This window comes from Oryctolagus cuniculus, chromosome 13 (genome assembly GCF_964237555.1).
Source record: "Oryctolagus cuniculus chromosome 13, mOryCun1.1, whole genome shotgun sequence".
Classification (NCBI taxonomy): domain Eukaryota; kingdom Metazoa; phylum Chordata; class Mammalia; order Lagomorpha; family Leporidae; genus Oryctolagus; species Oryctolagus cuniculus.
Genome location: NC_091444.1, coordinates 55,928,640 through 55,942,557, shown reverse-complemented (window position 1 = coordinate 55,942,557; position 13,918 = coordinate 55,928,640). Strand labels below are relative to the sequence as shown.

Here is a 13,918-nt window from a genome sequence, read left to right as displayed (position 1 = left end):
TTACAAAAAGGATTATTGATTCAGTTAAAAGACTAGCATTTGAAAACATTCAGGTGTGTACAAGAAAAGGCATACTGATGGGGAAAATATCTAAAAAATGTGAATCTCCATATGCATATGTGTGTTTTGTAAGTGTAAAGTATAAAGGAAAATTGGTTACTGGCTTAGTATATCAAGCATCTTAACATAAGTAAGACTTCTAACATTTGAACAGGGTAGTGTTTTGCATTTTGCCAGACTGCCTCCACAATCCCTAAATCTCTGTAACCCAACAAAAAGGTCTTGAGTATCTCCTGCCAAGATGACCCATGTTGTTTGCTATACTTACTATTCAAAGGGTAGTGAACAAAGGCATAATGTTGGCTAAATGCCACATGCAGAAAAAAAGGTGTATGTGATTCCAGGGTGTAGCCAGAGGGAGAATAATGAAGAAACTGAAGGGCATACCCACCTGGAAGTCTTTAACATAAAGCACTACACACACCACATTGCTAACCTTTCTATCGTTCATCAATGCAGAGTATTAGTGAGGGTTCTCTGACCTCTGATTTTTGCTGTTACCAAATCTACTGAAATCTAGATCAATATAAGCTGCATCTTGCTGATGCTAAGATGACTAATTACTCTGAATACTGATAAAATAAGTCATTCAATGGGAACTTACATTAAGTTGACTAGGTCACTAACCTCACTGGTCAGTTTAAATGAAAACGATAATCCTCATAGTCCTGTCTAGTGAGGACCTCTGACTAAAAGATAATTTTCAGCGTTCCCTGAGAAGCCACGATCTGAGCACAAAATAAGCCAGTTGCCTGGTCTGCTCATGTAAATACGTTAGTGTGTCTGAATTACTTCTTCGGCCTTCCTCAGCAGGGTGTGAAGATGGAGATAGAATCTATGATGTTACCTGAAGAAGTGTGACCATCTTCTTGGCTTAGAAAACACAGAGCTGAGGGTGGGATAAAGCAGGGAAAATACAGGTCACAACCACTAACATTAGGTACTTTCTAGCCTACAGATATCAAAAGTCTTATCAAAATACAAAGGAAGTGGATGGCCTTAAAGAACAGGGAGCTCAAGTACCCCATAACAGAGAAAACCAACGCTGTAGAGATTAACTCATTCTTATGTCACGAAGTCAATGATCTTCCCATTAAAGAGGGCAGCCTCTCCAAAAGCCTCTGCAGCATTTCTTTTATTTCTGCCACACCTGCAGTACTCCACAACTAGTTGCTTGCTTGGTTGGTTCTTGCTCAGAGATAACTGGGGAAGTGAAGCACCTTTCGTTTCTTCATCCTTAACCCTAACCTAGAAGCACAATCCTTGGAATTTACTCCAGGCAAAGAAATTTTTTATCTTTGCTAAGAACATGTTGAGCTCCACAAAAACCTCATTACTGACCTGTCTTAAATAAGACTCTGATCCTCTTAGCCAGGATTTTTAACCTCTAATTTAAAAACAGAGGACAAAGTGAAAGCACTAGCTAAATGTCCCCAAGAAACAGAGCAGCCTTTAGGTGAAATTCCATGTGCTAGCTTCTAGCAGTCTTAGAAAATCATTTCTGATTGGGATAGGGCCCCAGCAAGGATGGCAAGGGAGAAGAGACAGGAGGGTGAGATCTGCAGAGGAAAGGGATGAAGAGGGTGGGTGGCAATGCTTATTGAAAACTCAATACAGTCTTGTTTTCAAACTCCTGGGCACAGATATACAATTTCCCACCACAGAAAAGGTGCTTCACAAAACAAGAACTTTCATGTCTATGAAAAAAACAACTGTTATCCTCCAAAAGGAGCATCCCCCATACTTTAGACACAGACTTAAAACATGTTCCTTAAAGCTTGGCCCTGCCTAAAAAGTTGCCTGGTATTTTTTAATGAAAATAAAAAATATAATCACACAGCCATCTACATTACTGCCTACATACAGTGAGAGCTGTCTCCCCATGTTTCAAATCTTTGTACAAATGAAATACTCAGATTCATGCTCATTGGAGCGGAAAAGAAAATACTGGAAGAAATGTAATCATAGATAGTATCTGAGATTTCCTTCAAAAAGCAAAATTAAATCATTATGAATATTTGAGTCTCACAGGCTAGGAGGCCAATGAGTAAGAAACTATTTTTGATAATGCTACCAAGACTTTGTGCTCCAAAACCTGCCAAGACAAAAGTCATAAATTACCAATGGATTTCACGATCAAAATCCGAAATACTAATAACTGAGAAATATTCTTTCAAATCTTTGTACAAATGAAACACCTGGAGCACACCACAAAAATAATTTCTTTCCCAAGCTTACAAAATCACATCTTCAGTGTTCTGCGGGGCTGGTCCTCCTTCAAACGCCAAGTCTGAGAGACACGCAAATCTTCCGTAAATGAATAAATTGTAAAAAGAAATCTTCAATGAACAATCAAGTTCTACTGCAATGAAATCTCTTGGCTGCACAGCGAAGTCTGTGTGCCCCGGAGCTGGGATTCTTTGGGCCATTCATTTGTAATCTCACCTTAGTTTTGTGTCCCATAAGGAGGAACAAGCAGTTCAGGGCAACTCAGAGGGCACATGTCCATTTGCATTCTGAATGAAAACCTCACTCCCTAGGAAGCATTCAAAGGTTTGCAACTGCTAATAAGCCAAAAGCAAACCATTCACACAGCGCTGCTACTTCAGTGTTCTGCCTCTCTTTGCGGGAAAACAAATAAAATTATGAATTAAAGCTCTTCCCCTCTCCTCTCCAACTTTCATGAGTTAATCACTTTTTCTTCACTCTCTCGACTCCACAGGCCCTCGTTCTCTGCCCTCAGTGTACACCCTGTTGAATTCCATCAGGAGATGGAAACAGAAATAGCGGGGAGATGGGCTTGCCCGCGGCCGAAGGCTTACTTACCCAGGGGCTGCAGCCGAAAGCGGGGCTGGGGTCCCGGTCAGCGTGGGGAGTGCGGGTGGAGGGGGTGGGCCGAGGCCACAGGGAGCGAGTGGAGGGAAGAGACCAGGAGAGGGAAGGCAAGCCGTGCAGCAGGCGGGCCCTGAGGCCGAGCGGAACCCGGCGGCGGGGCAAGGCGAGGAGCGGGAAGCAGCGACTCACGACTCACCGAAGAGGCTGCTGCTAAACCCGTCCCACACGCAGCCCACGGTGTCCCACACCCAGCCATTCCTCAGGCAGGACACGAAGGTAAAGGTGACTCCGAAGACGGACACCAGCAGGTCGCTGAGGCTGATGTTGACCAGGAAGAGATGCGTGGGAGTGCGCAGCCGCTGGAACTTGTAGTAGAGGACCAGCACCAGCAGGTTGCTGCCGACGCCCAGCAGCCCGATGGAGCCGAGCAGCAGCGCCAAGCGCTCGTAGGTGCTCGGACTGAAGAGTGGCGCGGGGCTCAGCGTACCCGCCGGCCCCGGCCCCTCAGCGCCCGCGGCCCCGCCGCCCTCCCAGTAGCCCTGTTCGCCGCTGCGGTTCCCCGAGTACATGGCCCGGGGCCGGCTCGCTCGGCGGGCGGGCGGGCGGAGGCGCTGGAGCGGGCGGCGCGCTCCGCACTGGGTGGGGCTTCAGCCCAGCCGCTCGCTGTGGCTACCGCACTGGAAGCGGCGTCCGCGCCGCGCGCCGGCACCGCCCTCCCCCGCCCCTTCCGCTCAGCTCAGCCCGTAGCCACGCCCCCAGGCGCGCGCGCGCTCGCAGCGCTGTCCCGCTCCGCGCGTCCCCTCCGCCCTGCGCTACCGTGCGTTGGCGCGCGTGGACTGGCGAAGGGGCGAACCCGGAAGACAGGACCGCAGGGAGAAGACACCCTCAGGGGCGCGTCACCCCGTTCCCCTCTGCTCGAAAGCGTCGTGTCCTTTCACCCGTTCAGAGTATTCATGAGCGCCTGGGTCAACCCTGAGCTTGGGAGAGGGTCGGAGGAGTCTCTGCCGCCCTAGGTTTCTTTCTCAGGGGGCTGCACTAACCCACCACTGGTGTGCAAGGCCCACCCCGCCTCACACACTTATGTGGAAACAAAAGAAAACACGACAGTGAAAAGCGTGGGATACAGCACCCGCCAAATGGCCTGACAAACAGGACAACTGAGGAAGAAAACTGGGAGAGTGATTAGAGGGGAAAATGACCCACCTCCCCGATAGCTGCAGGATGCGAACTGTTCAAGAAATTATGAGAATGTGTCGCAGTGGCCAGGCGAAGGAAGCCTGGCACCTCTGAAAGTTTCAGGATAAGCAAGGAACTGGCATTAGAGTGGAATGGAGGTTGAGCCCCTGCCTGGACACCAAGACCGGCAGATTCCTCTTTTCTGCTCTGGTCTGAGTGGTGGTAGATTGTCCTGTTCTCATGGCCTGTGGAAGCCCTTCACTGGCAGTGACTACCGGGGCTGTGCGTCAACCTGAATCTAGCAGGTATGAAATCGGTCAAGACCCCCTAAAATTTATACAAAAATGTGGTCCCTTAGAGTTCCCCAGAAGCACCATCTGAGATGCCACAATGCTACCGGAATTTGGGGTGCCACATAGTTTCACCATATGCTTATTAATAAAGCCCCACTATTAATAAGCCAGAGAGGGTTCTTGCCTAATATTTAGAGAATTCTAAATACTGGCACAGATAAACGAGGCAGCATGGTACATTTTTAAGCCTTTATTTAGTGACAAAGATGCATAGGAGAGTGAGAGCTTTATTGAGAGAGGTAAATCTGGGTTCATACCGAGCACCAGGAACCAGCCACGTGGAAAAGCATCTAGGCCAGGAAGCCTGGAGGCGCAGGGCTACAGCAAGCCCCATCCTGGCAAGAGGCCAGGGAAGAAGAGAAGGGCAGGACACACCGTGTCCCAGGCTTTTAATCCACTTTCAAAGGGGAGTGATTAATTAACTGATTGGCTGGTGGGCACCCTGGTGTGGCCAGGTAGCGGCATGAAATCACACAGGGGCATTGTGAAGGTATCAGGTAGGGCATGAGGTCACACAGGGGTGTGGCAAAGGTGTGGTCTTCCAGCTCACAAACCTAATCGATTTTAACCTATATACCTGCCTACTTCAGGTATAGGGCAGTAGGTGCTATATTTAGAACACACATTTTCCGCTAGGCCTTTGCCCCAGTAGCGATGAAAATATAGTACAAGTCAAATATAGATTGTGAACGTGATCACATTCTGCAAGGGCTGCTTTTGTCTTTGTCACTGCATGGTCCATACCAAGGCCTCACAGGAGGATAGCAATCCTGAGTCACACTGCAGGCTGTCCTGGGCACCTGTGACTGGCACAGAGTGGAAGCTAAAGTAGTTGCTCTCCATGAGGGTGTTTACACCTCCCACCTCTGTTCAAAAGATCAATGACGTGTGACTGGGGTTTTAATGAATCCCCTTTCCACATTCCCAGGGGATAGACGGGCTAGTCAGTCAATTCTTCATCCTGTGCATTGGGCAACAGCTGAAGGTTGACGTGCTATGCCTGCAAAACATTGATTTTCTTTTGAGACTTCTAGTCTAGACTTGCCATCTATGATACTGTCTAGCCTGCCCACTCTTTTATATATATATATATATATATATATCTTTTAGATTTATGCAACCATTTCACAAGTTCTATATGTTTAAGGTCCACTGTATTTTCAGCATAGTGCCTAGATTATAGTAAATTCTCAATAAATATTTTCTGAAGGAATGAATAAGGGACTCACTATATTTATTTATTTCTTTCTTTTTTTTTTTTTTTTTTTTGACAGGCAGAGTGGACAGCGAGAGAGAGAGACAGAGAGAAAGGTCTTCCTTTGCTGTTGGTTCACCCTCCAATGGCCGCCGCAGCTGGCGCACTGCGGCTGGCACACCGCACTGATCTGAAGGCAGGAGCCAGGTGCTTCTCCTGGTCTCCCATGGGGTGCAGGGCACAAGGACTTGGGCCATCCTCCACTGCACTCCCTGGCCACAGCAGAGAGCTGGCCTGGAAGAGGGGCAACCGGGACAGAATCCGGTGCCCCGACCGGGACTAGAACCCAGTGTGCCAGCGCCGCAAGGCGGAGGATTAGCCTAGTGAGCTGCGGCGCCGGCCACTATATTTCTTTCTAGAGTATTCATTTCATCTTTGGTGCTGAGTCCCTGCCCTCATAAAGCTTACATTCTGATGGTGTTAGCTGGGCAGACAATAATCAAATGAGTACATACAAAGGGTATCAGATGCTGATAAGTTGCACAAAGAAACAGAAGGCAGTAAGGACTGTACTGAGTATTGCAGGCACAGCATACATGTACGGAGAGGACTGCATTTAGCACACCTTGAAGGAACAAGGAAGCCTACGTGTTTGGGGAAGAATGAGAATTAGGAAGTGAGGTCAGAGATGTGCTTGAGTGGGGATTAGCCAGACCATGCAGGGTCTAGGCCATTTTCATAAAAAGACTTTGGCTTGTCCTCTATCACAGTGAAGTCCAGGGTAGTGCCTATGCAAGGGCAATAACAGAACTGAAGGAAAAGGAGTTAAGAGGCTCTTGGCAAATGTTAAGAATTTTGATCCAGTTATTTTTACAATACTATGAACTGTAAAGATATTTATTAAATGGCAGAAATGGGCAATGATACCACATACATGATTTCCTTTTTTAATAGTGAAGTATGTTTCAATTCAGTTTCAGAATTTTACAGTGATAGGATAATGGCAAATACGACAAGTAGAAAAGCCAGTGAAGTACTGGCATGAGGAACACCATGCAGACCAATGGAATAGAACAGACAGCATTATATAAGCCCTCACATTTGGTTAATTGATTTTCAACAAGCATGCCAAGACCATTCAGTGCAGATAGGACAGGCTTTCCACAAATGCTGGGAAACTGTATATCCATATAACAAAGCATGAAGTTGGATCCTCAAAATAGATGACAGACTTGAATGCAAGAACTAAAAGTATAAGATCATAAATTATATGAGCACAGACAACAAGAGAAAATATAGACGATCAAAATTAAAAACTGCTGTGCATCAAAGAACACTTTCAAAAAAGTGAAAAGATAACCCACAAAATGGGAGAAATATTTGCAAATTTTTTATAAAGGCCTAATATCCAGAATATATAAAGAACTCTTACTCAACAACAACAAAAATCTCCATAACCTAATTCAAAAGTGGGCAAAAGATTTGAGCAGACAGTTCCCCAAAGATATGCAAATGGTCAGTAAACACTTGAGGGACCAGCATTGTGGTCCAACAAGTTAAGACACCACTTGTGAGGCTGGCATACCATGTCAGGGTGCCAGTTCCTGTTCCAGCTCATCTACTTCTGATCTACTTTCCTGCTAATGTGCCTTGGAAGAGAGCAGATGGTGGCTCCATGCTTGGGACCCTGAAATTCATGTGAGACCTGGCTGTGGTTCCTGGCTCCTACTTTAGCCTGGCCCAACCCTGGCTATTGAGGAGTGAATCAGGAGATGGAAGATTTTTCTCCATCTCCCCCCACCTCTCTCTCTCTCTCTCTCTCTCTCTCTGTTGTTCTTGCCATTCACAAAAATAAATCTTTAAAAAAAAAAAAGCACCTGAAAAGAAGTTCAACATCATCAGAGGACAGTGAAAATCAAAACCAAAAGAAATACTGTTTCATATCTACTAGAATGTCCATGAGTAAAACAAATGGCACAGAAAATAAGTGTGGACAAAGAAATTTAAACACTGGGAAACTGCCAGTAGGAATGTAAAATGGTACAGCTACTGTGGAAAACAGTTTGACGGTTCTGGAAAATGTTAGACGTAATTACCATATGATCCAGCAATTTCAATCCCAACTACATACCCCAAAGAAGTGAACATAGGAACCTAGACTGTATACCAATGTTCATAGCAGCATTATTCACAATAACTGAAAGTTGGAGATAATTCAAATGCCCATCAACAAGTGAATTGTATATGCACATAATGAACTATTTTTAGCAACAGCAAGGAATTAAATTCTGGAACATGTTATAGCATGGATGAACTTTGAAAACATTAGCCTAAGTGAAATAAATGACACAAAAACCAAATATTTTATGATTCCACTTATAAGTGATATGTAGAGTAGCCAAATTTATAGAGATGGGAAGTAGGATGACGGTTACCAGAGGCTGGAGGAAGAGGCAATGAGGAGTTAGTGTTTAATGGGTACAGAGTTTCTGCTAGGATGATGAAAAAGTCCTGGAAATGGATAGTAGTGATAGTTGCACAACATTGTGTATGTCTTAATGCCTCTGAATTGTGCACTTAAAAGTGATTCAAATGGTAAATTTTGTTACAGATGTGTTACCACAATTAAAAAAAAAAAAAAAAACAAGAAAAGGAAGGAGTGGAGGAGAAAGCATGTGGAAATTGTGTTTGTGCCTCACCCTCTCAGAGTAGAAGAAAACTAATGTAATCACTTAGTGAGCAAGTTAGACTCAGTATAGTGCAAGCAAAAAGTAAGTTTGCTTTCTCCCACTACTCATTTCAGATGTCTTTTTCCTATTTGCTCTTTCCAGTCCTTTGATTAAACTTTGACAAGTCCCAAAGCTTTTCTGATCACTATCAGTTAAGTTCAGAATGTTGTCATATGAAATGTTAAAACCCATGTAAAACTCATTTGTCCACCCTCCAAAATAGGATCTGCTTCAGGCCTAGAGAATTTCTGTGGGATGCAAGTGGGGAAGACAAGTTACTTCTCCCATTTCCTTGATCCACTACTTGCTAATGCTGCTATTGCTCCTCCAGGTTTGCAAGGGAAAATCCTTCCCTGACTGGTAAAGTTGTCCTCTGATGTTTGTGCTTTCTGATTGTATTGAATTTTAAATGTTGTTTGTCTCTTTTATGGTGATTTGTACATTCTTTAGAAAACCTGTGTTCCCTGGAACCTTTCTCCCATGCCTCCCTTGATAGGGTTAATGATGACTTCATCAACTGGCTCCTTGGGGCTCCCTTTCAGCCCCTGCTTAGGGTTGCTAACAACAGGAGCAACCTTCTTCCATCCAAGTATTAACCAGGGCCGACCCTGCTAACAAGATCAGATGAGATCAGGGGAATTTAGGGGGGTATGGCCATAGACAGAGGATGTCTTCTCAGCAGGACCCTTCCCAGAATGATGCAGTATGTCTCTTCTACACAGTCCAGTATGTGACCCACTAGAAATTCCTTGCTCCACCAAATTCAGCAAGTGGTCTTCTGTAGACAGCTGGCCAGCCTCATTCTCTCCCCCTCAGTGTCCTTCATGGTTCCTCTACTACTCTGAAAACTCTAAGGAAGAACGAACCAGGGTCTTCCCAAGTACCTGATGAATTCCTTGCCTTCTCTTAAGCAGTTTGGAGGTGAGGATAGGCCAAACTATGCAGAGCAGGCTTCCAGTTCCTCCTGTGAGTGCTACCCAGCACTGCCCTTTAAGGTAAGGGAATTTTTCAAGTCGTATTGTAGGGCCACTCCCAAAGCAGAAAGAGGGTCATTGTAATAGCAAAAGTCTCCAAAAAGTCCACAGAAAAATGCATATTCTGGAAAAACTATGCATGGATTTCATTTTTTTTGCAAATGAAGTTTATTATTTAATTCTGTTTTTTTCCATAAACTTTTTGAAGTATCTTCATATCCTTCTACATTGGAGCAGAAAGTCATTATCATTTCTATGTTTCAAGAAAGTCCTTTGCAAAGCTTGAGGGAAGACAGAATACAGGTGGATATTATCTGACATTCTTGTTTGGAATAATTGGTAACCCTTAGCCTTCTGTGTCCTCCATGTGTCAGTGGGGAGGGAATATCAACCTTTACTCAATCAAGTAATCTTCTTTCTAGGACTAGGATGACATCCTTCCCTGGCCTCTCCACCCTTGGTCCCTGGTGACAAGCAGAAGAGCCCTTCCAGAAAATCCTTCCAAACATAGCTGCACCTTTTCTTGCCTTAGGAAATGTAATTCGGTGAATGTAATTGAACTGAAAAGAGAAAAGACAGTCTAACATGCCTTCATGTTCCGAATGGCCATTCTTCTTGTGCAGACAACACAAGGTGGGTGAGTTGTAGGGATCAGCTTAATGTGTAAACAGTATACTTGTCCATACTTCCTCTCCCTGCCACTCTCCCTCAAATACATACATTTGTTTTGAAAGTGAAATATCACTTGTACCTTGCTATTAAAAATACAGTTTAGGTGACCAAGGGGTTTGGATTTTCAGTTGCTTAAAGGAAGTAGTTAGTGAATTTATGGCTAATTTAAATATATATATATATATATAATATATAATGAGGCCCATTGTGGTACAGCTGGTTAAGCCACTGTTTGTTATACTGGCATCACATAACAGATGATCTCATGAACCAGGCTCAAGTCCCAGATGATCCACTATCTGGTACAGCTCCTTGCTATTGTGCCTAGGAAAGCAGCAGAAGATGGCCAAGCACTTGAGTTACTGACATCCATGTGGAACACCAGGATGAAATTCCTGGTTTCAGCCTGGCCCAGCTCTTGCCATTGTAGCCATTTGGGTAGTGTGGTAGTGTGTGTCTCTCTCTCCCCCTCTCATGTCTCCCTCTGTCACTCTTTCAAAAATCACATTTATATCTCATATAGATATATGTATATATGTATATATCTATCTCTGTCTCTACCAACACACACGATAGTGATAGTTTGGTACACTGGGGACAAACAGAACATCTGTTTCCTGAGGGAAGGGAAATAAAAAAAAAATTTTAATGAGGGATCAGGGGTTAGCATAGCTTATTGTCAGACACAAAAACTAATCAAATAAAATCCTTGTAACACCAAGACTAGAAGCAAACGGACAATAAGAAATCTTAAAGATATTGAAGGAAAACATTTCCAAACTGCGATTCTACTCAATCAAATATTGAACAAATACAGAAAAAGAACAGGATATTTTCAGACATGCAACCATCAAAAATTTATTTCCCAGGCACTATTTCTGGATGTGAACCACCAAAATTAGGGAATGGACCATGGAAAAAAAGGTCATAGCATATAGTCTTGAAGTGAAAGGAATTCCCAAAATGAAGGCAAAGGGAGATGGTTTCAGTCAAGACTGTATGAATATGACTCAAGACAGACATTTGGATGAATGCTGTTACCAAGATGCCTTCTGCTCACATATCTTTTTATCTTAAAAAATGCCTGAGTGAGGCTGGCCCAGATTTTTAGCAGGACTTTGTCATCCAAGGCCATATATTTTTGAAGCTCTCACTCATCTCTCCATGCCGTGCCACCTGCATCAGCTGAGAATATGCATTTTACTCCAGAGGAATTTTTTATTGACTTATCCTTAGAATTTGAGTTGGCCATGTTAGACTCAAAAACAGAAGATACATGGAAACATACTGGCCCAACAGGATTTTTACCTGGTGACCGATAGCTGACTTACATGATGAACTAGCTGAGGACCCAACCATGAGCCTTGTGTTATAGTCTAGCCTGCTGACATCCACATATGGGCTTGCATACTATTCATTGCCAAACTAGCTCAGAGAAACCATGCTACCTATTTCTTCCTAGAGTCTTCCTCTAACAGCCAGTGTGTTTCCTTGTCACCATGCACAACCATTTATATGTAAAAAGTAATTAACAGAAATAAAATATTTGAGAAAAATGGTGGAAAAGATGAAAAAAAATTATTCTTATGAGGTATATTAGAAACATAAGGACAAGTTTATTAAAATTCAAATAATGTGCATGATTCTACTGAAACTGCAAAATTATCAAAATATGTAACCTGAGTTTAGAAGGCAATTTTCTGAAATTAATATTTATTAAAGTTTTATTTATTTTTATTTGAAGGGCAGAGTTACAAAGAGGCAGAGGCAGAGAGAGAGAGAAAGAGACAGAGAGAGAGAAGTCAGTCTTCCATCCACTGGTTCACTCCCCAAATGGCCACAATGGCCAGAGCTGGGCCAATCTAGAGCCAGGAGCCAGGAGTTCTTCCAGGTCTCCCATGTGGGTGCAGGGGCCCAAGTCTTTGGGCCATCTTACTACTGCTTTCCCAGACCACAGCAGAGAGCTAGATCAGAAGTGGAGCGCTGGGACTCAAACCAGTTCCCATATGGGATGTCAGCACTGCAGGTGGTGGCTTTACCTGCTACACCACAGTATCAGCCCCAAAATTAATATTTTTAAGACTTTGAGAACACAGGTAATTTCCTTTGTTCTTTAAATTTGCAGCCATTGGGGGGCAGTGCTGTGCATTAAACCACAGCTTGTGACACCAACATCCCATATCAGAGCATCAGTTCAAATTCCAGCCAATCTGCTTTTGACCCAGCCATCCTGCTAGTGTGCTTCAGAAGGCAGCAGGAGATGGCCCAATTGCCTGGGCCCGTGGCATCCATTTGGGAGCCCAGGATAGAGTTGCTTGATTCCTGGCTTTAGTCTGTTGCAGACCTGACTTTTTGTGGCCATTTGGGGAGTGAACCAGGGAATAGAGGATCTCTCTCTCTCTCTCTCTTTCAAGTAAATAAATCTTTTAAGATTTTTGTGGATGTATAAGTTTTGCAATTGAGCAAATATAAGTACAAATGCATTTTATAGCTTTATAAATGGCAATAATAGCTACGAATTACTCCAGAATGAATTTTTAAGATGTTTCCAAAAGCTGTTATGATAACATGTGCTTATACCTACCCCCCCATTCTCTTTTTCTCTCTTTAAATGCTTATTTATTTATGTCTACTTGAAAGGCAGGACAAGAAAGAGAGAGAAAGGGATGGCGAGAGACCTGGTTCACTCCTGAAATGCCCTCAACAAGCAGGGCTGGGTCAAGCCAAAGCCAGGAGCCAGGAACTCTATCTGGGTCTCCTTGTGGGTGGCAGGGACCCAAGCACTTGAGACATTGCCTGTGACAACCCAGGATGCGTTTTCAGGAAGTTGAATTGGAAGCAGCAAAGCCAGGACTCTAACTGGCACTCCAAAATGGGATATAGGCATCCTAAGCAGAGGCTTAACCAGTGTAACTCAATGCCTACCTCCTCTTTCCCTTTCTTTACCTCACCATTCCACCAATAGCTTTCCTCAATGAAGTTAGTGTTCAATAAAAATTTGTAGAATGGGTGAGTGAACAAAAGAATGCATGCATTAGAATTGGGAACGGTGGTCTTTCAGATGTCCACATCGGTTTGGGTTCCCGCTCAGGTGTTTTCCTGTTGATGTGAAGGAATTCACTTTTCCTGAGCCCCCCACAACATACACAGTTTTATGTTCTTTCTTCAGAATGTTTGCAACCTTTGGATATATTAGTTGCTTTTTCATTTGTTTGTCTTCTCCATTAAGATTATAAGTTCAGATATCAATGCACAGTACTTTGTAATGATTCAAAGGAAAAAGAGAAGGAAAAAATGGGGTTAGGAGATTTTCTGTCTATAAAATGTTAAATGGGAAGTTGCTTTCTTACTCCACAGCTTGCCAGAGGTAGGTGTAAAGGAGACAGTACTGGGATGGGAGGTGCCCACTTGCCATCTACTTCACCTCTCCATGCCAGGCCTTACAGGATGTTTTAAAAGATGGACTACCATGGAGTAGAAATTTTATCTGGGCTCGCATTGTGGCACAATGGGTTAAGCCACTGCTTGTGATACCAGCAACCCATATAAGTAGCTGGTTTGGATCCTGGCTGTTCCACTTCCAAACCAATTCTCTGCTAGTGTGCCAGGCAAGGCAGTGGTAGATGGCCCAAGTGCTTGAGACCCTGCCACCCACATAAGAGACCTAGATGGAATGCCTGGCTCCTGGCTTTGACCTGGTCCATCCCCCATCATTGTGGTCATTTGGGGAATGAACCAGCACAAGGAAGATCTTTCTCACTCCTTTTCTCTAACTCTGCCTTTCAAAAAAACCTTTTTATTAAAAAGGAAACTTTATCCAACTAACCTAAACCACAAGAAGTTAACTTACTGTTAATAAAGCCCAACAGAAGTTGAAGATTGGAAAAGCCAAGTCAACAGCAATTGGACTAAATGGGACCAGAG

The 13,918-nt window shown here is 43.9% G+C and overlaps 2 protein-coding genes across 13 annotated transcripts in view; one reads left to right on the top strand and one right to left on the bottom strand.

The window, feature by feature from the left end:
• OPN3 (opsin 3) overlaps nucleotides 1-3,613 on the bottom strand; it is a 49,576-nt gene extending 45,963 nt beyond the window's left edge. Inside the window, exon 1 of one of the 2 annotated variants that reach the window (XM_051821473.2) lies at nucleotides 3,092-3,613. In XM_051821473.2, coding sequence (XP_051677433.2) covers nucleotides 3,092-3,464 — 373 coding nt within the window. In that variant the 5' untranslated portion in view covers nucleotides 3,465-3,613. The remainder of the gene's footprint in view (nucleotides 1-3,091) is intronic. The other variant, XM_051821474.2, reaches the window with a different exon arrangement.
• Nucleotides 3,614-3,676: 63 nt separating this feature from the next.
• Nucleotides 3,677-13,918, top strand: part of LOC100338257 (WD repeat-containing protein 64) — a 193,177-nt gene continuing 182,935 nt past the window's right edge. For 2 of the 11 annotated variants that reach the window (XR_007909973.2, XR_011381520.1), the window contains exons 1-3: nucleotides 3,906-4,376; nucleotides 5,699-9,625; nucleotides 9,745-9,955. The gene's annotated coding sequence lies outside the window, so the exon portion shown is untranslated. Of the gene's footprint in view, nucleotides 4,377-5,698; nucleotides 9,626-9,744; nucleotides 9,956-13,918 lie in introns of all 11 variants that reach the window. The other 9 variants (XR_007909968.2, XR_007909970.2, XR_007909969.2 and 6 more) reach the window with 9 other exon arrangements.